Genomic DNA, 22930 nt, shown 5'->3' on the forward strand with positions numbered 1-22930 from the left:
GGCCCTGCGGCAGCGAGGTCACTGGCCCCACCAGCCCCAAAGGCTCTGTGACAGGTACGGAGCCAGAAGGCCGGATGCCCCCTCCTCCCCCGGCAGGGCAGTCCCGCTCCCAGGGGCACGAGAGGGACAGGGCTGGGGGGTAAGGACAGAACGCGTGGGCAGTAAGGCAGTGGGGAGACAGCAAGAGAAAAAACCCGAAACCAAGAGCGCAGAGGAGACAAGAGGCCCAAGACTATCCCAGAGGTAACGGAGGTGCTGAGAATGGGGGTGAGAGAGGAAAGGGGAGCCTGGGCATGGCAAGGCACGGGAGCGGGGACGAGGGGTAGGGGGAGCGGCGCTGGCCCCAGACAGCAGAGAGGGGCTCTGGGATCCCAGCGGCAACCTGCACGCTCACCCCCCTAGGGCGAGGCAGGGTCCTGTCCCTCCTACTCAGGTGATCACTTTGATCCCAAAATATTTGCGCAGCTGTTCCAGGAAGACAAAGGTGAGGACAGTATGAGGAACAAGCCGGATGGCAGCAGGAACAAAGCCCTGGAAGGGGACAGTGAGAACGGGGACAGTCAGTGAGGGCCTGGCCCTGGGCTTCCCCGTCCGGGCCAAGGGTGCCCAGCAGCCCGACCCACGGTGAGCAGCACGAGCGTGCAAGCACGGGGAGCGCTGGGCTGGGCACGCAGCACGAGCTGCGAGGAGCTGGGGCCTTGGTGGCAGGCACAGACCGCCACAGCAGTGAGGGGGGCACCGCAGCCATCACTGTGCACACACCTCAGCATCACGCATCAGCCCCTCTGCCCCAGACACACGGGTGCTGGCGTCACCACCTCAGGAGGAGCCCGGGTCAGACCCCACAGCCCCCAGTGAGAGGGGGCTAAACACTGGCTGGGGAAGAGGAGCAGCCAGGCTGTAACAGGGAAAATGCCGGACTGGGAGCATCTGGAAGAAAGTGCCTGGCCCCAGGCTGAAACCCAGGAGAGGCCAAGGCTGCTGGGGCCGAGCCGGGGACTGGCCCAAGGAGGCCTGACTCGGGACACAGGCTGGCTGCCGGCAGCACAGCCTGGAAGGCTCCACCTCAGACCTGTTCTGGACCTCCACTGCTGCTCGCAGCCCGGCCCAGCCTCCCCATGCCCACCCTAGCAGCCCAGGTACCTTGTAGAAGGCGAGGGGGCCGAGCTTGGCGGTTTCCATGGCACAGTGGGTAACTCCCTGGAGCGAGACAGGGGGAGATGAGCAGGTGCCAGGAGGCAGAGGCCAGTGCGCAAAGCAGACAGGACGGGCAGCAGTGAGGTGGGTGGGCTACTCACCCGGTACTCGCCCTGGGAGTTCATGAGGCGGGTCTTGAGCACGTCCAGGGGCTGGCACAGGAATGTGGCGCATCCGCCCTGGGGACAGTCAGCGGGGGTCAGCGGCCGAAGGCAGACACCCAGGTGCCAGCGACCGTCGTGGTCACTGGAGAGACCCGGAGCCCTGCCCACACCTGACCCTGTGCCGGGAGCCCCGCAGGAGCCTCTGTGCCCGGCCCGGCCCCTCCAGAGCCCTGAGAGGCAGCCCCAGCCTGGGGTCCCGAGCCCAGCTGCAGGCAAACCCAGTCCCAGTCCTGCCTCCCCGCAGCCAGCCCTGCTCACAGCGATGAAGCTGGCCAGGAAGTGAGTGAAGATGTTGTCTGACAGCAACCCAGTCGTGAGAACCAGCTGCTTGGCCTGGTCATAACAGGAGAGCTGTGGAGATGGTGTATTAGTTGCTGGCACGCTAGGGACTACACCTGTCCCCACCCTGGGCATCTGCTGCCCAGCAGAGCTGTCCTACCTGCCCAACGGTGACTAAGGCGCCTCGGCTGGATGCCATTGTAGCTCCGGAAAAGAGTTTCTTCAAGCCCTCTGTGGACAGACAGACTGGGATCAGCACAGTCTCAGACATTATCCACTCCCCCTTCCCCCTGGGAGCCTCCTTCCCTGCCCAGTCTGTGTCCCAGACTCCTCATCCAGCAGTGCCTAAAGCACACAAAAGAAATACGCTGCAGGAGAGGAGAACCCTGCAGAACAGCCCCACGGCCGCCCTGCCGCCGTTCACTCCCCGGCTCCAGCCTCTCGCGCTCTCCACAGCGGCTCCCGGCCGCTGGACAGGCTGCCAGCCCCGGCCTGGCCCTGCCCGACCCTCGGCTCCCCTGGCCCCACGGCCACCCTCCGTCCCCTCTCCCTGCCCCGGCCGAGCGAGCACCGCGGTGGGTCCCAGCGGGGCTCCCGGGGTCGCTCCTGCCGCGGTTTCCCGGTGCCGGGGAGGGCGCCCCGGGCGGGCTCACGCTACCCCGGCTGGCACGGCCTCACCTTCCCGCAGGACGCGGTACATGCCGTCCAGCGCATGGGAATAGCTGCAAGGAGCGAGAGGGGAAGGCGTCAGGGCGTGATGCTCTCCCGCACCCCGCCAGCACCGCCGCCCGAGCGGGTCTCCGCCGCTGCCGGGCACCCGGCCCCGCCGCCGGTGCGGTGCTGCCCCCCCGCGGCCACACGGACCCCCGGACGCCGGAGCCCCGGCCCCTCCCGGCCCCCCGACCCCCACTCACTTGCGCCGCAGCGCGGGCGGCTGCTTCATGTCGTTCTGCATCCTGCAAGGCAGAGCACCGCGGGGTGAGGGGGGGCCGTGCCCCGCTGTCCCTCCCCAGCGCCGGGACCCGGGGGAGCCTGCCCACAGGCAGCTTGGTCAGGAGAGGAGCGAGGAACGCGGGGAGCGCCCCACCATCGCAACCGCTGCCGCGCACCAGCCGCAAGCCTCCCGCACCAGCGGCCCCGGGACGCGGGCAGAACTGACCTGACGTTCACCATGTCTGCCGGGGTCCCCACGAACCCGCCGGTGAAACCTGCGGCCAAAGAAGAGCTGGGGTCAGGGGGCTCCTCCAGCCCGGGGTGAGGGACCCTCTCCCTTGCTCACCTCCCACTGCTCCCAGCAGCACTTTCTGGTAGAAGGGGGGAGGCCCCTGGCTGCCCTGGCCCAAGCGGTCCCTCGCGGTCTCGTAGATGGCAAAGCGAGTCAAGGAATACGTCATCTGGAGGAGAGGGAGAACGAGCCACTGTGCCCCGCTGGGCGCCTGCCTCCTCGCCCCGCAGCCCAGGGCGGCCTGTCAGCTCCAGCCCAGCTGCAGACAGGGAGGGCAGCGCCGCGCAGCAGGAGCTGCGTGCCGGCCTCAGGGGCCCGGAGGCCATCAGGGCACGGCGGCGCTCACCTGCCGGCACAGCGAGGCGCTGAGCCCGTTGTAGAGAGCCAGGAAGCCATCGGTGCGGATCACACGCATCGCCATCCCCATCATCCGCATCTTCACCTCCTGCTGCGTCTGCAGGTGAACCTGGGGCAGAGTCCGGCGGCATCAGCGCACCAGCCCAGCGCTGGGGCTGGGCAGAAATGGGAGAGTGCAGGGCAGCGGAGCAGGGATGGCCGCTCCCAGGGCTTGTCCGGGTAACTCGTTAGCCCTTGCGCAGGAGCTTCCACACAGACCAGGCTGCCCACACCTCAGCCCAGCATCAGAGCGGTGGAGGCTGGCAGAAGGGGGACTGCCGAGGCACCTGCCCACAGTCCCTCCCAGGCGCCTGCCCAGCTCGGTGGCCTCAGCAGCACACCCCAAAATGGAGTGGCAACTTCTGCTCCTCCAAGAAAGGCCCTGGGCCACGCTGGGGCCGGGAGGATCCAGAAGCGCGTGAGCGAGCGATCAAGCAACCAGCGTGGGTTTGCTTGGAGGGACCAGGACACGGCTGGTGAATTGCTGGCCTCCTGCTGCCCTACACCCTCGCCGCGCGCAGGAATTCCCCTCCTCCCCAGCCGCAGCAATCGCAGAGCAGGAAGACAGCCCTGCTCTCCAGCCCCGTATCACTCCCTGCCACAGCCGGGCACAGCCCAGGCGTCTGGGCGCTCCGCTCCCCGCCGGCAGCAGCCCCACACCTCCCACCATCACTGGCGGAAGTGGCAGGGGGACCGCGAGGGCCGGCCGGGACGGAGGAGCTGTGTTGTCCAGCGCTGGAGCACGTTCTGAGCACACCCGCGCGGCCCCATGCTGAGAAGATCACGTGTAGGTCAAAGGCCCCAGGAGATAAAACTGAAGAGAGCAAAGGGCCGCTGCGAAGGAACAGGCCTGGCTTCCGTCGCAGGAGCCCCGGCACGGCCAGGGCATGGGACGCGCAGCGTGACGCTGGGAACAGTCGCTGTTTCCCGTCTGGGGCAGCAGCGGGGGTGCAGGGAAGGGGCCTGCCTTCGACCCTGGCGGGCAGATTTCAGACGTCAGAGACCAGAGCTCGTGGTGCGCTGCGGAGCTGGGCGAGCGGCGGCACAGCAGCCCAGGGCAGAGCGACCGGGCGAGCGGGGCAGGGCCACACCTGGAAGCGCTCCGCTGCCTGCCGGTGCCAGGGCCACAGGCGGGCAGGGGAGGAGCTGGCCAACTGAGGGCACTGTCCCGGGACAGGCAGGCCCGTGGGCGGCCGGTGGCTGCGAGCGCCGGCTCAGGGGTGCTGGCAGGGGCACGAGCACCTTCCGGCCGGGCTGGCTGGGGCCTCCCGGGGCCAAGGTCCAGCGGTGCAGCAAAACGCCCTTGGCCCCTGCCCCGCCAGACCCTGAGGCCCTTCGTGCTTCCTGGCAGCGAGGGAGCACTGGGCTAAAGGCAGGTCTGCGTTCAATATTCGGGTGTGAACTCTCTGGCAAAAACAGCCAGCTGGCCTGGGCTGCTCGCAGCCGCGGGGCACGCACGGGCTGAGCATCCGCAGGGGACAGCGTGTGGAGACACAGCCCAAAAGTCACACCCGTCAGGCTGGCCCCGAGACAGAGGCAGACCTAGAGGCATGCGCCAGACTAATTCCCCGTCTTAGCGCCTTGCCAGGGCATCCCACACGAGCTCCCACGGGCTGCCAGCCACCTCCACTGGGCAGACGGGGCCAGCTGGGCACGGCAACAGGGCCGAGCACCAGGAAAGTGGCATCCCCCTGCGAGCGCCGGCTCCTCTCCTGGCCCTGCGCCCGGCGCATCTTCCCCTCTCTCCAGGTGGCAAGGGGCTGCCTGTCCTGAGCCTCACCCGTGGGCACAGCCGGCCCTGGCCTTGCTCTGCCGCTCCCCCTCCGCGGCCCGCCCGGCTGCCAGGCTCGTCACTGCTTGGCCGGCACACAAGGCTCCGGGCAGCGCTGGCATTCGCCCCGTCCGTGGGTGCTGGCAGCACAGGGCTGCGCGCGGCGCTCTTTGTGCGGCAGCGGGGATGCCAGGCCGACCGCGGTGCCTAGGTGACACCTTGGCCTGAGGACGAGGAGCCCAGTGGGCCCGTGTCCAGCGCCGCGGCCCTGGAGCCGCCGCCGTGCCTCACCCAGGCGCCTGGGCAGGGCTGGCCGGGGCGTCCTCCACGGCCCCTACACCTCGCAGCCCCCAAGGCTGGCACCCAGAGCCCTCAGCCCCGGGCCGTGTCCCCTCACACGCCTGCACCTGTCCCGGTGCCGGCCCCGCGTCCCCTCAGCGCTGTCCCCGCCCCTGTCCGCTCACCGCCGTGCCCCCGGGCCCCTTCTCCCCGAACCCAGGGCCGGTCCCCGTGCGCTCGGTCCCCTCACAGCCGCTCCCGGCCCCTCAGAACCGGCCCCACGGCCGCTCCCGGCACTTCAGTTCCCCGGTCTCCCAGAGACGGCTTTTCAGAACCGACCCCTCGCAGCCGGACCTCCCGCAGCTGCTTCACGTCCTCTCACCGCCGTTCCCCTGCCCCACAGCCGCTCCCCAGCCCCTCAGAGCCGGTTCTCGCTCCCCAGCCGCTCCTGGCCCTTCAAACCGGTTCCCCGGTCTCTCAGAGCCCCCCCCCCCTTCAGCAGCTGCTCCCCAACCCCTCAGAGCCGTTCCCCGGCCCTTCAATCCGGTTCCCCCGTCCCCCAGAGCTGCCCTCCCACCCCCCCAGAGCCGGTTCCCGCTCCCCCCTCACCGCCGTTCCCCGGCCCCTCAGAGCCGGTTGTGGCTTCCCCCCTCCGCTCCCCGGCCCCTCAGCAGCCGCTCCCGGCCCTTCAAGCCGGTTCCTCGGTCTCCCACAGCCGCCCCCCCCACTTCAGCAGCTGCTCCCCGGCCCCTCAGAGCCGGTTCCCGCTGCCCTCTCACCGCCGCTCCCCCGCCCCACAGCCGTTCCCCACCCCCTCAGAGCCGGTTGTCGCTTCCCCCCGCCGTTCCCCGGCCCCTCAGCAGCCCCCGGCCCTTCAAAGACGGTTCCCCGGTCCCCCAGAGCCTCCCCCCCCCGCCGCCGTTTCCCGCCCCTCGCTTCCCGCCCCCGGCACCTTCAGCAGGTCCAGCGGGTGGGTGCAGCAGGCGGCGCCGCACGAGGCGAGGCCGCCGAAGTACCAGCGCGACACGCGCCGCTCCGCCATCGGCGCTGCTCTGCGCGAAACCACGCCCCCCCACACCGGGGGTCAACGCCACGCCCCCTCGCAGCGAGCCACGCCCCCTCCGGTACCGGGAGGGTGACGGCGGGACCGGGGCCGCCGCGACAGCTCCCCCGCGCCGCTCCCGTGAGGGCCCCGGGCTCCGGAGTGCAGTTCCCACCCGTTCCACACCCCCCCCCGACTCCACAAGAGCGACGAAGCAACCTCTCCCCTGTTAATTATTAATGGTGACTAATTAACAGGGAGGTCAAACCATCCCGTGCGCATGGCTGCGGCGGCACCGAAAAGTAGCACGAGGAGGGGGTGATGGCATGGTGCAGCACCAGTACTGGAGTACGCACAGGGCGATCACACACGGACGATTTAAATAAAAACTTTTTTACGCTCAGGGTGGTGGAGCACTGGCCCAGGCTGCCCAGAGCGGTGGTGATGCCCCAGCCCTGGAAACATCCCAGGTTGGCCGGGGCTGTAAGCAACCTGATGTGGTTGGAGATGGCCCTGCTCCTGGCAGGGGTTTGGACCGGATGGGCTTTAATGACCCCTTCCCACCCAAACCGTTCTACGATTTTTTGAGATATCAGCCGTTTCACAGGGGGTTCTTTGATGTTTATGAAGGTAGAGTTCATTGCAGTGCTGGAACCAGACAGAAGCCCCGCCAAACCGAACAGCATTCTCGCACCAGATCGCTTTGAGAGAGCATTCCCACCCCACGACTGGGGGACGTCTCACACTCGGAAACGTCCGGACCCCAGCTCGGTCAGCAGCTGGCGCCCAGGCAGGTGGCAGCGGGGAAGGCAGCGGCCACACCAGTCCCTCCGCGGCAAGACGGGGACGCCTACTCCAGAACCACAGTCCCTCCTGCTGCCTCCAGTGCCGCTTTGATCTTCTCTGCTTCCTCCTTGGAGGCGTTAGCCTTGATCTCCTGCGGAAGGGACTCCACCAGCTTCTTTGCCTGTGGGGGGGACAAAGTACGAAACTCGTAAACTGGCTTTCACTAACCGGATTAACAGATTGAGAGCCATGAGCCTGACCTCTGCCTGAGCGGAGCAGGGAAACTCGCCGACTGGACTAAACCCCAGGACTTTCACTTGAACTACAGCACATCCTGCCAGGAGCCATCCGAGCCTGACTGCAAGCGACGGCCCGGCCACTGCAGCCCTGGGAGAGCTTCTTCAGCGAGTGACTGCCTGTAAACGCCTCCCACCACGCGCACGGTGCTCCCAGATGTGCGGCCCCGGTCTGAGAAGGTGCCTGGGACGCACGCAGAGCCACCGCGCAGCAACCTGCCGCGGCAGCTGACGGCCTGCGTTGGGTCGAGTTTTTTCAGTGCAGATGGTTTGGTTCACGCATTGCTGCCAGCGCAGCGGAGAGGCTGTCGCAGGGTTTGTACGTGGCTGTGCAGGAATCCACTGCACCAGGTAAAAAAAGAGTTCCAGGACAGACTATGCTTGACAACACAATCTTGTTATTTTCAGGACTTTGTACACAAAACTACCGGTACCACGCAGTACCGCGGTATTTAAGGCACGCTGAAAAGCTGCCGAGCTGATTTAAGGGGACCTCCTGCAGTACTGCCGTACAGAAGGGGAAGGGAGCCCGGGAGGACAGGCCCCGGCTGCAGGCAGATGCTCTTGCACCAAGCAGCAGCAACAAAGCTAGACGGCTTTTTAAAAACAAAGCCTGGGGAGGTTCCTGCGGCGAAGGGCCGCTGCCAGCTCCCTGCCATGTGTCTCTGCAGACACTCAGCATCCAACAGACTGGCCACTGCTGACAGAAAGAAGGTTTTGTTGTTGTAATTCACACTGGGCGCAGTGACGATCTGTCCGTGGCGGCAGAAAATGTTTTTTTTTGCAAGGGATGAGAAGGCGTAGCTGCGCAGGCAACGCTCAGCAGGGCAGGCACCCCTTCACCCACCAGAGCCCAGCGTCCGGAAAGGAGCCTGTTCTGGCCTGCTGTTACGAGGACAGGCAACACAATCGCGGTCATTCATTTAACATCTTTGCTCACTAATGCCTAACGTCCGTTCTAAAACAGCCTCGCTCAAAGGAAGCAGCTGTTCAGAGCTCCCAGCAGGAGGAAGAGCAGAGCCCAAGCAAAACTGGACCTGCACAGTAACAGCCGCGGGGCAGAGGCAAGGCGCTTCCAATCCCAGCCAGAGCACACGAGAACGCCAGCGCAGGACGGGTGAAGACATGAGGTAAGTGTCTGTTGGGTTGGCTCTGAACACGCTTTCAGAGGTGCAGACAGTCTCGAGCCCGGCCTGCGCTGACGACGTGCCTGTCTCAGCAAGCAGTTGTTCCTGTCGGGCTGTCCTGTTCCAGTCGCATCAGCACTCCAGATATTGTACCAGCAGTGCTTTCTTCCAAACCACGGACAGCCTTACAGGCCAAGAACAATCCCCTGCAAGTCTCATTTGTAACACCTCAACCGATGGCAGTAAAACGTACCATAAAAACCCATCAGCTGCACTTTGAATACAGCCTCCACAGGCAGAACCAGCCGGCAGCAGCAGTTCGTTGTGTGTGTGTGTTTTAACCAAAACACATCAGTTAAGTCACACTTGACACAGTTCACCCACAATAACCGCCATCTACCAACCCGGTAACTGCAACCAGCGTGTTTGACAGGTTCCACGTGCTAAACCCAGCTGATTTAGCGTTAGTTCTCCCGGCAGCTTTTAACTACCCACTGATCGTACCTGTTACGGAGCTCTGGTGTTTTAATGTTTGCTTGGGACTGATAATGGATAAAAACTGCCAGACTAACCAAGCTGGCAGTCAGTTAACGATCCCAGCGGGCCAACGGAACTCGCGTCTCTGCCACTGCAGTTTCTCCGTTATCGAATAGTTTGCTTTGCAACGTACCAATATGAACGGGTCAGAGGATTTCTGCAAACCCTTCCAATATCCCGGGCTACAAACAAGAGCAGATTTTACAAAGCTCAACATTTCTTCCTCACAACTGAATAAACAGAAAGTGTTATTATTGTCCCCAAGATATGAAAGCACCGCCCAGCGGAGAACTCAAGCACGCTAAGTGCTCCGGCAGCAGCCGCTGCATCACCCATTCTCTGTTCCGAGCCTGCACCACGGCGCAGGCGCTGCCCGGCACTGCGAAAGGCCTGTCCCGGCATCGCCTACAAAAAGAGCTCCGAGAAGCACTGGAAGCATGGATTGCAAGACTTGCGAACTAGAGAATCTCTTCTAAGTTCAGAAACATACTGGCTTTGAAAAAGAAAAACACTTCAGAGGAAAGGAAGCCAAACACAGCTGTAAAGAGGAATCCTGGCTGCTGCCGAGTTCTGCAGGAAAGCTCACAGCAGCTTTCGCATGCGGAGAAGGTGAGGCTGGCACGGAAGACTCTGGGGTCTTTACTCTGAGCCTCCTTCTTCATCTCACAGCTTCTGCTAGGGGCTCAGTTGCTGGCCACACAGCAGAGCTGGGAGGGAAAAGCCTTTTCCAAAAACCACCAGACAGACGCAACCAGCTCCTGCTCTATGCCTCGTCCACATCTTTGCACTGAGGTGTGCACACAGGCAGAGAACACAGAGATTTCTCCTAAACACAGAAATCCCGGTTCCCTTTTGAACAGAGAACTGAGGCCGCTGCTGGCAACATGCTTCAGAACCCGCCCAGGCTCGAAGGCGACGCAGCGGGCACCTTGGGCAGCCCCCTCCTCACCTGCACGAGGTTCACTCCCGGCACGAAGTTCTTCACCTCCTTGATCAGCTTCACCTTGTCAGCAGGCTTCAGCTCCGTCAGCCGGACGGTGAAATGTGTTTTCTCTTTCTTCAGCGGTACCTCCTCCTCCTCCTGGAAGCAGCCAGGGCTCGGTGAAGACACCTGGCCCGGCCCAACGGCCCTCCGCCCTCCCACCACCACGCGTGGGGCCCCGCGAGGCCAACACGGAGCCCCCCGGGGCCCAACCGCCGAACCAGCCCCGCCCCGAGAGCCCGGTACCTGCGGAGCGGCCTGGGAGGGCAGGAGGGAGGCAGCCGCCGCCGCCGGCATCACGCCCACGTCCGGGATCTTCAGCGTCTCCTGCGGGAAGAGCAGCGGCACCGGCGGCCGGTGAGGCGGCGCACGCGGGCCGGGCCCAGCTAAGCCGGGCCGCGATGGGCCGGGCCGGGCCGGGCCGGGATAAGCCGAGCCAGGCCACCCACCTTGAGGAGCGCGTTGAGGTCGGCCACCTCCAGCAGCGTCAGCCCCGCGATGTCCCGCACCAGCTGCCGCACCTTGGGCGAGTACTCCTTGGCGGCCGTGTCCAGCGGCGCCCCGGCCAGCGCCTCCGAGCGCCGCGCGCGGCCCGTGCCCAGCGCCCGCAGCCCGGCGGCGGCCGGCCCGGCCGGGCCCCGGCCCCAGCGCCAGGCGGGCGGCGGGCGGCGCGGCAGGCGCGGCGGCAGCGCGCGGGCGGCGGGCAGCATGGCGGCCGCAGAGGACACGGCGGCGCTCTGCCCCGCGCTCGATGGTCCCGGCAGCCCCCGCGCCGCGCCGGCCGCTCTAGGCCTCGGCGCCGCGCCTCGATGGCGGGGCGGGGCGGAGGAGGCGGCGGTGCCCTGCCCGCCCGGCTCGCTGTCCCCTCCTCGGCCCCGGTCCCGGCCCCGCGCCCCCAGGACACCAGGCCGCGGGTCGTTCCCAACGCTTTATTGTCACCGTTCGCGCTCGGTCTGCCCCGCGGGGACGGGGACAGGCCCGGCCCGGAGGGGAGAGGGGCGGCTCTGCGGATGCCGGGCACCCGGAGCCAGCGGGACCCCGCGGCCCCCGGGCCGGGGACAGGGGCGGGGGGCTGGGGGCAGAGGAGGTGCAGTACAGAATTGACTCCGGATGAAGAGTAGTGTTCGGGGGGGACCCCGGCTCCCGTGGCCGAGATCAGTCGAAGGAGATGAGCTGGGCCTCTCCGCTGCCCTGGGGCTGCTGCGCGGGGGCGGGCGCGGGCTGGGGCTGCTGCTGCTGGGGGGCCCCGCCGGCAGGTGCCACCTGGAACAGACGAGGCGGCCCCGTTAGCAAACGCAGCGCTCCGGGCCCCAACGCCCCGGGGCCGGCGGCACTCACCTGCTGGTAGAGGGGCTGCTGCCCGGGCAGGTAGGACTGCGGGGCTGGCAGGCTGCTCAGCGCGGCTTCCTGGCCCGGCAGGGCGGACATGAGGCCCTGCAGGAGCGAGGGGACGGCTCTCAGAGGGGCTGGGGGACACGCGGTACCCCCAGGGCGCAGGTGAAGGCCCACAGCCTCCACCGGGCCTCCCCTTTCCCTGCGCCCGCAGCGCAGGCCCAGGAAGGCTCCACAGGATGGAGAGCCCCCAGTGCAGCGGGGCGCGCTCACCTGCATGCCGTAGGGCTGGTAGCCCATGGAGACCGACTGGCTGCCCATGTAGCCCATGGCGCCCGACTGGGGGGCCTGTGAGATGGCCGGGATGCTCTGCGACTGCGAGGCCGCGCTCTGGGGAGGAGAGGCTGGTGAGAGGGCGCAGGCAGCCACAGCTCATCCCAAACCGACGCCCCGAGATCTGCTTCCCTCTATGCCGCGGGGAGCCCAGAACTGGCTCTGACCCCAACCCCCTCCCACAGCGAAAGCAGCAGCAGATCCGGCCCCAACCAGCCCTTTCTCCCGCCCGCTCGGAGGTCCTGTCGCTGAGAGGGGGCGAGTTGCACCAGCACTGCAGAACGCCCCAGCCGGCTGCGAGCTGCTCTGTCCTCACTTGCCTGGTAGCCCTGCGTGGGAGTTGGCTGGTAGGACGAGTACGCAGGGGTGGTGGTGGGCACCGCCTGCCCCTGCTGAGCCGCCTGCCCGCCGCCTGCCCCGGCCTGGTACATGTAGGCATTCACCATGCTGGGATCTGGGGCAAAGAGGGCAGAGACTGAAGCAACCACCTTGTGCTCGGCCTCCGCCCACGTGGGATCAGCTCACTGACGTACCTGTCCCTGCGACGGGCATTGCGGTGTACGGCCCCGTGCCCCCTTGCGCGGCCTGGTTCATGTACACGCCGTGCATGGGAGAGCCCTCCACGGAGCCAGCCGGGCTGAAGGTGCCAGGGAAGCTGGTGGGCCCGGAGGGCTGGTAGATCACCCCGCCGGCCGCGGGCATGGCCTGGAGCTGGTGAGGGAAGAAAAGCAAGCTTTAGGCCGCGTCCCCTGGGAGCGGGCAGCAGCGTCTGTGGCCCAGCAGCCGTACTTGGGCGTAAGGCAGCGAGAAGGCTGGCATCTGGGCTCTCATCTGGATGGTCTGCTTCTGCTGTTCCAGGCGCATCTGCCTCTCCTTCTCCTGCTCCTGCAGTCGCTGGATGGCCAGCTGACGCTGCATCTCCAGGTACTCCTGTGGGAACAGGACCATGACGGCCAGCAGCCAGGACACCGCCGCACCCCCTCCTGCCAGGGCAGCTGTCCCTGCGCGCCCCGGGCTGGCCCAAGGTGCAGGCAGGCCTGCGGGCTGACACGGCCCCCGGTACCCTGGAAACGCTTCCCTGCCTCACCTGCTTCTTCTGCCTCATGATCTCCAGCTTCTGGGCCAGCTGGATCTGGCGCTGGCGCTCTGCCTCCTCCGCCGCACGGCGCAGCTTCTCCCGATGCTCCTCCCGCAGCGCGTTCAGAGCCCCGCGCGCATCCCGGATCTGGGCCAGTTTGTCCTGCAGGCCTTCGTAGTACACTGGGGAGGGAAGAGACAGCCTCAGGACCCTCTCGGGACAAAGCACTGGGACCAACCCTGCACACCCCACTGGCTTCTCTCCAGAGCGGCTGTGTCACAGGAATGCCAAACCGCCCCGGCGCTGGGGGAAGCCCTGGCAGCCCCCACTCCGCCCAGGACGCCCTCCCACGCTCCCGGCCCCACGTACACCTGCGCTCGTCCAGCTGGTTGAGCAGCTCCAGCAGCTGGGGGTGCATGTTGTTGATGGACTGGAAGAGCGACAACACGGCAGAGTCATTGGTGATGCTGCGGCCCCGCATGTGGTTGCTCTTCATGCGGTTGACAAATGTGGTGACCGCATTCTGCAGCGCCTTCAGGAACTGCTCGTGGTTCTCCTCAGACTCGCCGTTCTGGTACTGCTGCTGGAAGGACAGGGCCGCCGGTCAGTCTCAACCCTCCCGTGCCAAAAGCCAGCAGCGAGCCTGCAGAGCTGCGTGACTGGGCTGAACGAAGGAGTGGGGCACTCCTCACCCCTCAGACACAGCTCCAGGCCCCCTCTTACCTCAACGACACCAAGCGGGGCAGGGTGGGCTTCCCCAGGCTGAGCAGCTGGCTCCGTGAGGGACAGAGGTGCTGACGGGGTGGGGCTCTTGCGAACTTCCTCCTGTTTCTTCTCCCAGTAGTTGCGGTTCAGGTACCGAGCCAGCTGCCAGAAAGAGAAGGAAGATGAGCGCTGCAGCCCCGCTGAGCGAGAGCCTGTACCATGGACTAATAAGTCCTGGCTCCTTACCTCCGGGTCAATGTCCTCAGCCAAGGGAGCAGAGGAATTCTGGAAAGAGACAACAGGGAAATCCAGTTCAGAGAAAACAGAGACCGGCAGCTTCCGCACAGATGTCCTGCTGGGGCCTGGCCATGCCCGACCACCAGTGCTGAGCACCAGCGCTGAGCACCAGCGAGAGACTGAAAGGGCACAGCCGTCCTTCAGCCAGACGCATGCTGCGGCTACGGGAAGCAGCGGAGGCACCCAACTGCCGGCTGAGCACAGACCTTGCTGAAGACACAGCAGTGCTGTGAAAGAGCAAGGGGCTGAACGGGGCAGATCTTTTCTCTCAGAACAGGGATTAAATCTGACCCAAGCAGGGCAAGCTTGGGCTGTGTCAGCCACTTCACACTCAAGGGCGCCCACGAACGTACCACAGGTGGGGAATAGAGCGTGCTGACCGGGGGCGCTGATGAGGTGACAGGGGTGGGCTCAGCCTTTGGGTACATGGCGTAGGTTGTTTTCTGCCTCTGTAAAAGAGAAAAAACAGTCAACTCAGGGACTGTCCAGACTCCTCCAAACCACCCCAGTCAGCAACAGGCTGGGCACGCTGGGTGGGCGAGGATCCTAGCGATGGCCAGGCACAGCTGACAGACCCAGCCTCACGCTTTGTACAGCTCCCACAGGCCAGCGTGCCCCAGGGCTCGCAACCTGGGCACAGCCTGCGTCCAGCACTCAGGACTAAACACGGCACGTGCCTGGCTCCGCTTCCGCCCTCTCATCCCACGGGCCCTGCGACCCACTCACGCCAGGACACGGCTAGAGATCTGCCACCGCACAGCTAGGAGATGCCCAGCACATCTGGGCTGAAAGGCAACAACCCCTCCCAGGCGCCAAGCGGGGCACAAACCATTCTCTCCTTCTCCTCGGCCTCTGACTGAGACAAGGCAATAGCTAGTTGCAGCTCCTCCTCTTCTTGCAGAGCCGTCTCGTCACGCTTCGGAGGCAGCTGCAAGCGGAAAGACGAGGCAGTGGTCAGTGAAGGATCAACAAGCAGGTCAGGATCACCAGATCGCCTACAGGGCAGCCACTCACCTGGGACTGCTGAGAGAGGGGGCTGGTCAGGTACTCGGGGGGCAGCTCGGAGGTGGCAGCAGCCTTACCCTCAGCTTTCCTGTAGTCAGAAAGAGGCGACAGTGCAGACTGAATGCTCCTTCCTCCACACTGGAGCCCCAGCTCCGCACAACACGACAGCTGTAAACCCCGTTCCCAGGCAGGAAGGGAACCCAGCCCAGCCTGCACAGCTTGGGAAACCCTCGCGCTGGCCTGCGGAAAGACGGCTCCACACCAGCCTTCTCCCCTCGCTGTCCCAGCTGTCGCAGGCAAAGAAACACACAACAAAGGGTACTGACTTGTTGAGATGCTCGTAACAGGGCTCGCAGACTCTCACTTCCTTCTCAATCCCGAACTTGGGGATGGTGGAATACTTGGAGGAGCACTTGCCACAGAAGATCTGCCCGCAGGCCCTGCAATGATGCTGCAAAGGATGGGAGACTTCAGTGCAGTAGCAAGACACTCGTTCACCATCAGACACCACTCAGACACTCCTGGCACTTCCCTGCCACGCCCAGGGAACGCGGCCCAGCCCCAACACACCTCCACGCAGGCTCAGGCACTCCTGCAAGTCCTCGGGGGCTGTGCAGGACCAGGGAACCCAGAGGGGCAGGAGTGGCACCCACCTTCCGTGTCACAACGCCAAACTGCACTCGACACCTGTGACACTCCTCAGCATCCACCCAGTCTGGAGCCTGTCAGAGTCAAGGAAACCTGCATAAGGAGGGGGGAGAGCCTCGAGGAGCGCATCACCACAGAGCCTTTCAGGAGCTCCCACGGCTAACCAAGGCACTCTCCTGAACGGGGGAGACTGGAAGCATTTGCAGCTCAACAGGAACTATTAATCCCCACAGCTTATCTCCTCTCCTGTTACTAGAGACCGTGACGCTTTCCCAGTCAGCAGGAGATTTTCCAGGAACGCATCTGCACAGCAATCACTTCAGCAGTGCTCTGCTGCCACGTTCACACTGCCATGCTGCTGGACAGCCACTGAGTGGGGTAAGACGAGACGAACTCCCCGACCTGGTCAAGGTTGCCCTCCCTCTGGAAGTTTCAGGCTAAACTGCTGTACACCACCCCGGAACGGTCCCGCGACAGCCCTGAGCAGTATGCACCCAGCCGGGTCTCTGCTCTGGGTGAAATGGAAGAAAGCAAGGAAGAGGCCAGGTCTGTCCTGCAGTGCCAACTCCCTCCCCACCAGCAGAGCTCACCCTTTCTGCAGCGAACATGGCATCGCTCTCTTTGAACTCTGGGAACACGTGACCTATGGGAGAAGTGACAGAGTCCAGTGGTGAAAGGGGTTCTCCACACAAGGAGGCCGGGGTGCCTATGGCCTCGTGCCGTAGGTCCCAGCCACATGAGATCCAACTCAGCGTTCCCGCCCTGACCATCATCTTACTGACACAACTAAGAGCAATCTTCCTCCCACAGGTGGCCAGAGGGCAATGCACGCACAGCACCTGTGCCACCTGCGAAGTACTGGGCTCCCAGCCACGCTCCTGAGCGCACGGGAAAACCCGCTACTGGTTCCCCTTCTACACCTGCAGGGGACCAGGGCCCTTTGGATAAGGCTTGTTTCTCAAGACCTCGAACTCAGCATGGAGGGAAAGAAAAAGCTCACTGCGTGGGCAGACAGGGCTTTGAGCCTCACCCCTTGAACGGCAAGTGCGCGGCAACACTGGCTCGGCAGGGGATCGGGACCGCCAAGCTTTGCCATTCCCGTGGAGGTTCTGGTGCACAGAGAGATGCAGAGACAACAGCATGCCCCTTCCCTCGCAGGGAACGCTGCCATTCCCGGGACAAGAGAGAAAGTGCTGTACTGACCCTGCCAGAAAGCGAGAGCTTGCACCCATCCTGGAAGTCCCAAGGAAAGCCTGGGACGAAGGAACCGCCCCACTGTAAATCCCTTCCCAGTGGACACGCTGATTTGCTACCAGTTTTCTGAAGAACACCCGCAGGTCCTGCTTTTCAGGTCTCACTGCCAACCCTTAGCTGCTCGCTGGGCTGGAGGCCCAGAGCGAGGCATCCCCCGATCCTGGAACAACAGGCTGTCCTCTCTGCAGCGGGATTCAGCCCCTCCAAGAGGTTCACCGGGTACTGGGCACCAAGAAAACGCTCAGTATTGCGAGTCCAGATTTTGCTAACACCAGGCATGGCCTGACACCCATTCCTTCTCCTGCAAGGCTCTTCAGAGCAGAGCTGCTCGGCCACTTGTCCACCCGCCTTTGCCCACAGAGTCCTCACCTTCAACCTTCATTATCTGATAGGTGTCCTGCACCACCTTGTACTTGGGCTCATTGCGGAAGGCGTGAGCCCAGGCCTGGATAAGGTACAGGATCTTACTGCGGACACTCGTCTCCACTTGCCTCTGCACAGAAAGGGACAAGAAAAAAAAAAATCTGAGAAAAAGACCCCAAAACCCAAAGGATGGCGTGAGTCCCCCGGAAGAGAAGCCAGAAGTACCATTCATGGAAAGAGAGACGTTAGAGCACTTGCGCAAAGTAAGAGCTGTCAAAAAGCTGAAACAAGGACAATTCACAGCAAGGACTACATACTCCTCCAGCTTCCCCACTTCCACCCATCAGCACGAACAAGAAAACGACGTTCAGAGCAGTACGGATCAACCTGAAAAGCGGTGCGGTTACAATGCTTTGAGAAAATTCCCCCAGAGCCTTGCACAGCTGCTCCTCAGGGCGGGCATGAGCACCGGCCCGCCCAACACCTCACAAGAGTCGCTCGTCCCACACTCAGAGAACTGCAAGACCCACAGCTACCCAGCCGGGCAGAACACCGCAGCCCGCCTCGCCCGGGGCTGACAGCGCGCGGGCTCACAGCTGGAGGGGGTCAGCGCCGGGCTGTCAGCACCTCCAGCCCCAAGACTCCTGCCCAGGAACACCCACAGCTGCCTCAGGACGTGACGCAGTAAGGACAGCGGGGACGCCTGCCCACTGGAGGCAGGGGTGGTTGTATCACAGTTCAAGGAGCTGGAGGAAACTTGGCACGCCTGTTCGATCCCAGCCAGCCTCCGAGAGCAGCCCTGTCATCGGCTGACCGAGTCATCACGGATTCACATGACCGGCTGCTCCAGAAATCCCCCAGGAAGCAGAGGAGCATTGTCAAGCTCCTGTTTCAGCCGAGAGCTCAGCCCACACAGCGTGACTTACTGACAGTTCCTGGAGCTCCAAACTTCTAGAAGATTTGGCAAAATTCTGCATTCCACAAACGTCACAGCCCTGAACCTTGCCAGAACCAAGGCCGTTGTACCAGCACTGGGCATTCTCAGCCAGCAAAGCTGCAAGTGTAGGAGGGGAACGGGTCTGCAGCAGTAACGAACTTCTGAGGCAGGCAAGGACTGGAGAGAACCACAGAATCTCTTGATCTGATCTTGTCTGGTCTCCTCAGCGCTTGGCGTGGCTGCGCTGCTACACCTGGCCGTCACACTGCGGCAGTGTTCCTATCTCAGCAGGAGATCCTGCCTGGAGACCGAGCCAGCCCCACCAGGAAGGTGGCAGGAGAGAGACACCTCGCACAGCTCACCCACCAAATATCTGTGTCACCGCTCGTCTGCTTCTGGCAGAAGACGGAAGCTGTAAAGAAGAACGGCGCTGCTCTTACAACCTCTTGTCTGGGCCTTGCCGTTCTGGGGCTGGGAGCTGGAGACACAAGTTCCCATTTCCACTTCCCTTGTGGAAGTCTCCAGTCTGAGGACGCAAGGAGCTCCTGCAAGTATCGTGTTAAAACAAACTGGCAAGTGGTAACTTGTGACAACAGCTTGCCAGCGAGAACAGCCAGGTTTACACATGCACAGCTCCTCAAGCAATCCACAGGCCACTGGAAGGGCCACGACAACGAGGAAGCTTCCGCCACTTTCCACCTTCCTGTGCGTCTCATGGTGCGCTACGGGAGGGAACTCACCTCACCGCTGCACAGGTCCTCGGTGCAACGGCCAGACCATCACCTGCGTTTTCCTCTGCTGTCCCAAGCCAAGTAAAGCGTAGCACCTCGGAGTGTTTACCATGAAATGGTCCAGGCCTTTACAGCATGTTCCTGCCTCACCTCACAGGACAGCCAAGCATTTCCCGCGCTTGCACGGTATCTTCTCTCCCTAGCAGGCGCTCCTTAGCTCCCCACACTCATCCCTTCACATCACACCACACAGTTTGCGCTTTTCTGAAACACATGTCCAAGCAGTTTCCTTTCTGTTCCTTACACAAGGGGAACGAAAGAGGACACGCACATTTTCTCCCTCTGCTGCTTCTCTTACAAGCTCGTTCAAAACCGACAGTAAAGTAAAATCGACTTACCTTGAGTATTTCCTTCAGTTCCTCCATAGTCTGTTTATTGGCCACCTCGTCATGGACGGTTTGGCCGCAGTTTTTAACCACTGACTCCATGACCTGCAATGGCACAGGACAGAATCAGCCCGCCGCTGTCCTCTTCCTCTGCGGCCCGCGGCGAGCCCAGCCCTCGTTGCAGGTCACTGCAGCAGCGCGCCACCACGGGGGCTCTGTTTGAGCAATGAGCCGCGTTAGGGCAGCATCGGTCAAGCCAGAGAAATCCGCACTGGAGAGTAAGCTACACCTCAACTGCGTGGTGGCCCTTGTACCTCCGCTATGTAGAGACAGACCCCCAGCTTCTGTCTGTTTCTAACTCTGATGGAACCAAAGAACAAAACCCAGGGCCTGCCGAGCAGCTGCGGAACGCCTGTGCGAGAGCCAGGAGGAGGCAAACTCCACGCCGCGACTCCGCCGCTCCCCGGGCAGGGCAGGGAACGCTGTGCAGGCTGCGCAGCCCAGGAGGCAGCCGCATAAAAGACGGGAAGTTCCCTGGCCTGCGCTGGGCCCCGGCAGTGCTCGCGGTTTGGGCTGACGTTACCTCCAGCGCGTAGAGTGCCACGTGGGGATTCTTGTCATTGACCTTCTTCTTGATAGCATTGACGGCGTATTTTGCTCTGGGCAAAGAAAGAGAGCACAGGACCTCAGGTGATCATGAATCCGAGGGGAGATTCCACCTGCTGGTGCCCCGCGAGCCCCGCTCTAACAGAGGGGCGCAGCCAGCTCCCGGTTCGGTGGTTCCCCGAGGCAAACCGGGAAGAGGAGGAATAAAGACTCAGGCTTGAGGTTCCCTAAGGATTTCAGGCTGGGGTAACCCACAGCTCCTGAGGTCAGGGAAGCGTCTCAACACATCAGGGCACGCTGTGCCGCCCTTCCAGCGCTTTTCCGAAAGGGGACAACACGATGCGCGCCGTACGGGCTGACGGGACCCAGCCCCCCCAAAGACAAGGGGAGCTGCGCGAACAGCCCGCAGCCACAGCACTCACTGGGTATCGCCCTGACGGATCATGTCGCAGATCTGCAGGATGGATTCCCAGTCCGTCTCCAGCAGAAGCTGGCTCGTCGCCTTATCTGCAAGGGACAACCCTGTCAGGCGGCCTGGGCGGCTCTGCTCGTCCCGCCCCGCCCCGCGCCCGCCGGTGCGCTTGCGGGACAGCTCCGCGGACGAGCACCCCGATTTCTGCCGGAACGCGCCAGCTCTTCCCCTCTGGAGCCCCCAGGGCGCTCGGCAACCTCGGCTCCGCCGCGCCAGCTCCCGCGGGCCCGGCCCCCGCACCCCGCGCCCCCGCACCCCGGGCCCGGCCCCCGAGGCCGAGCGCTGCGGCCCAGCCGAGGGGCGGGGGGCGCGTTCCCCGGCCCCGCCGCGCCGGGGGGAGCCCGCGACCGGTACCGAGGAGCCGCTCGAAGGTGCCGCCGCCGCGCCCCATCGCGTCCGCCGCCGGCCCGGCCTGCCCACCGCCCCTCCGCCCCTCCGCGGGCGCTTCCGCTTCCGGCTTCCGGCAGGGGCGGTGCCGCTTCCGGGGCGGGGGCGGGGGCGGTGCGGGATGGCGGGCGCGGGGCGGCCGGGCCCCACCTGCCTGCTGCTGGGGGCGGCGGGCGGCGGGAAGAGTCTGCTGGGCCGGCGGCTGCGGCATATCCGCGGGCGCGGGGGGCGGCGGGCGGCGGGAAGAGTCTGCTGGGCCGGCGGCTGCGGCATATCCGCGGGCGCGGGGTGCGGGGGGCGGCGGGCGGCGGGCGGGCGGGCCGCGTCCCCTCCCCTCCGCTCCGCCCTGTCCTTAACGCGCGGCACAGCTGAGCGCCCAGGAGGGGCCCGCGGCGCTGGGCGAGCCCCCGGCCACGCTGCCCACGGTAGGACGGGCCCGGCCGGGGGGCTGCGGGGCGGCCGGGGGGCTGCGGGCACTCCCGCACCCACCCCCGCGCCGCCTCTCCCGCAGGTGGGCACCAACCTGACGGACCTGCGGCTGCCGCGGAGCGTGACGCTGCGGGAGCTGGGCGGCTGCATGGGCCCCATCTGGCCCAGCTACTACGGGGAGTGCAGCGCGCTGCTGGTGAGCGGCGCCGGGGGCCGGGCCCGGCCGGGGGCGCGGGGAGAGGGGCACCCCTGGCCCCGGCTCCGCCGCGGGGCGTCCGGCCCCTCCGTGCCCCGGCGCAGGGCCGCCCGCACCGCCGCTCAGCCCTCTGTCCCCGCAGTTCGTGGTCGATGCCGCCAACCCCACCCAGGTCTCCTCGTCCTGCGTCCAGCTGCTGTCCGTGCTCTCCGCAGCGCCGCTCGCCTCTGTGCCCGTGCTCGTCCTCTTCAATAAGATGTGAGGCGGGGGTCAGCCCGGGGGAGGGGGCGTGCGGGGGCACGCTGAGGGCCTGCGGTGGCTCCCGTGTCCCTTCCGTCAGGTGACGCCCGAGGAAGCCTGGCACGTCCTGGGGGCCAGCAGCTGCACTTTGCCGCGCTCCCCGGGCTGGCTGGGGCTGTGCGGACCCCCAAGCCAGGGAGCAGGCTGCGCAGGAGAGCCGTTGCAGTGGGCTAACGCAGACCCCTCCTCACACTGCAGTGACCTGCCCTGCTACATGTCGCTGACAGAGATGAAGTCGCTGTTCCGCATGCAGGACATCGTCTCCTGCGCCACGCAGCCCATCACGATGCTGGAGACCAGCGCCCGCGATGGCACTGGCCTGGCCGACGTCCTGCAGTGGCTTCGGGCCACCCTCGGAGACCCCCACTGACCCCAGCCCAGCCCGGGTGGCTGCGGCAGCCCAGGCGAGTCCTGGCACTGAAGGAGGTGGCTGGCGAGCAGCTGCCCTGCGTGGGGCCGGCAGTGGGGCCCCGGACGGCATCGCGGGCTGGTGATGGACAGAACCCCTGCGGGACTTTACAGTAAAACTTACACCGTACTGTCCAAGCTGGCGGCTGCTCTGTGCTCGGGTGGAAACCCTGGCCTTTTGGGGAAGGGGCGAGCAAGAGCCTCAGTAACCAGACCGTGCTGGCACCTCAGGGCAGGAGGGGGGGGGTCGTGGGCGGTGGGGCTGTGGGGTGCAGCGGTGCCTGGGCCGGGCTAAGCAGGGCAGAGTAACGCTCCCAGGTTGGGGGTGACGTGGGGGAACATGCAGAAAGACTGCAGGAACCTGGGTGGGTGTTGGGAGCCGGGGCAGGCTGAGCGGCAAGGATGCCTTGGTTGGGGACGGCTCACGAGCTGCAGCGAGTGCCGGCCCGCAGCTGCTCTCCAGCCCTCGCCTGGGCTCAGAGAATGGGTGGGTCTGTGTGGAGAACCCATCGCATGCCCACACCGATAACCCACGTCCGTGCCCGCCCTGACAGCCAGCCCAGCGCCCGGCTGCTGCGCTGCCCGGCAGCCTGGGTGCCAAGTCATGGGATACTTGTGGCTGCCTGGGCCTGGCACACGCTGCAGCACAACCCTCCTGGGGTCTGTCGGTGCCATGCCACGGGGGGAACTGGCTTCCCAGGGCCAGGGGGTGCAGACAGCACGCTGTGGTGGAACGCAGCTCTCAGGGCTGGGGCCACAGACACCACACCACGATGGCCAGAGGCTCCCAGGCTGGGGACACCACGCCGCGGTGGCCAGTGGCTCCTGGGGCCGTATGTGACAAGGCGACAGTGGTCCTTGCTCCCATGATGTGGGCTGAGCGGGGCTCTTCATGGGGCAGCCTGTGGGCAGGCAGTGCCAAGGAGCTCGAGCACACCCTGCGACGGCTGCTGAGTCACCAGCCGAAGGAACGCTGACGCAC

General features: G+C 64.9%; 4 protein-coding genes across 6 annotated transcripts; 1 reads left to right on the forward strand and 3 right to left on the reverse strand.

Moving 5' to 3' along the window:
- Positions 1 to 295: 295 nt before the first annotated feature.
- SLC25A10 (solute carrier family 25 member 10) lies at positions 296 to 6377 on the reverse strand. The gene is made up of 11 exons (XM_086762565.1): positions 6264 to 6377; positions 3212 to 3331; positions 2920 to 3034; positions 2800 to 2848; positions 2555 to 2596; positions 2319 to 2362; positions 1801 to 1871; positions 1620 to 1712; positions 1299 to 1376; positions 1144 to 1200; positions 296 to 531 (listed from the first exon to the last, which is right to left on the reverse strand). The coding sequence occupies exons 1-11, from the start codon at positions 6351 to 6353 to the stop codon at positions 430 to 432; spliced, it is 861 nt and encodes a 286-aa protein (XP_086618691.1). The 5' UTR covers positions 6354 to 6377; the 3' UTR covers positions 296 to 429.
- A 582-nt stretch (positions 6378 to 6959) lies between these two features.
- Positions 6960 to 10810, reverse strand: MRPL12 (mitochondrial ribosomal protein L12). Its single transcript, XM_086762316.1, has 4 exons — positions 10531 to 10810; positions 10328 to 10408; positions 10049 to 10180; positions 6960 to 7320 (listed from the first exon to the last, which is right to left on the reverse strand). Exons 1-4 carry the CDS (start codon positions 10789 to 10791, stop codon positions 7204 to 7206), a joined length of 591 nt encoding a protein of 196 aa, XP_086618442.1. The 5' UTR covers positions 10792 to 10810; the 3' UTR covers positions 6960 to 7203.
- A 186-nt stretch (positions 10811 to 10996) lies between these two features.
- On the reverse strand, positions 10997 to 20653 carry HGS (hepatocyte growth factor-regulated tyrosine kinase substrate). Of its 2 annotated transcripts, none has more exons than XM_086762282.1 (21): positions 20583 to 20653; positions 20179 to 20263; positions 19734 to 19809; positions 19163 to 19255; positions 17103 to 17226; positions 16070 to 16122; positions 15485 to 15553; positions 15158 to 15282; positions 14841 to 14919; positions 14656 to 14754; positions 14180 to 14275; positions 13776 to 13814; positions 13548 to 13691; positions 13194 to 13404; positions 12834 to 13006; positions 12536 to 12676; positions 12280 to 12457; positions 12067 to 12200; positions 11687 to 11803; positions 11420 to 11515; positions 10997 to 11344 (listed from the first exon to the last, which is right to left on the reverse strand). In XM_086762282.1, the coding sequence occupies exons 1-21, from the start codon at positions 20617 to 20619 to the stop codon at positions 11237 to 11239; spliced, it is 2277 nt and encodes a 758-aa protein (XP_086618408.1). In that variant the 5' UTR covers positions 20620 to 20653; the 3' UTR covers positions 10997 to 11236. The 2 variants fall into 2 exon arrangements, with proteins under 2 accessions (XP_086618408.1, XP_086618406.1); XM_086762280.1 differs by having other exon boundaries at positions 13194 to 13407.
- A 76-nt stretch (positions 20654 to 20729) lies between these two features.
- ARL16 (ARF like GTPase 16) lies at positions 20730 to 22076 on the forward strand. Of its 2 annotated transcripts, none has more exons than XM_086762357.1 (5): positions 20730 to 20823; positions 20981 to 21040; positions 21127 to 21240; positions 21383 to 21498; positions 21739 to 22076. In XM_086762357.1, the coding sequence occupies exons 1-5, from the start codon at positions 20737 to 20739 to the stop codon at positions 21908 to 21910; spliced, it is 549 nt and encodes a 182-aa protein (XP_086618483.1). In that variant the 5' UTR covers positions 20730 to 20736; the 3' UTR covers positions 21911 to 22076. The 2 variants fall into 2 exon arrangements, with proteins under 2 accessions (XP_086618483.1, XP_086618484.1); XM_086762358.1 differs by lacking the exon at positions 20730 to 20823 and adding an exon at positions 20846 to 20885.
- Positions 22077 to 22930: the final 854 nt, after the last annotated feature.

Source organism: Chlamydotis macqueenii, chromosome 18 (genome assembly GCF_036417535.1).
Source record: "Chlamydotis macqueenii isolate bChlMac1 chromosome 18, bChlMac1.mat, whole genome shotgun sequence".
NCBI classification, from domain to species: Eukaryota; Metazoa; Chordata; class Aves; order Otidiformes; family Otididae; genus Chlamydotis; species Chlamydotis macqueenii.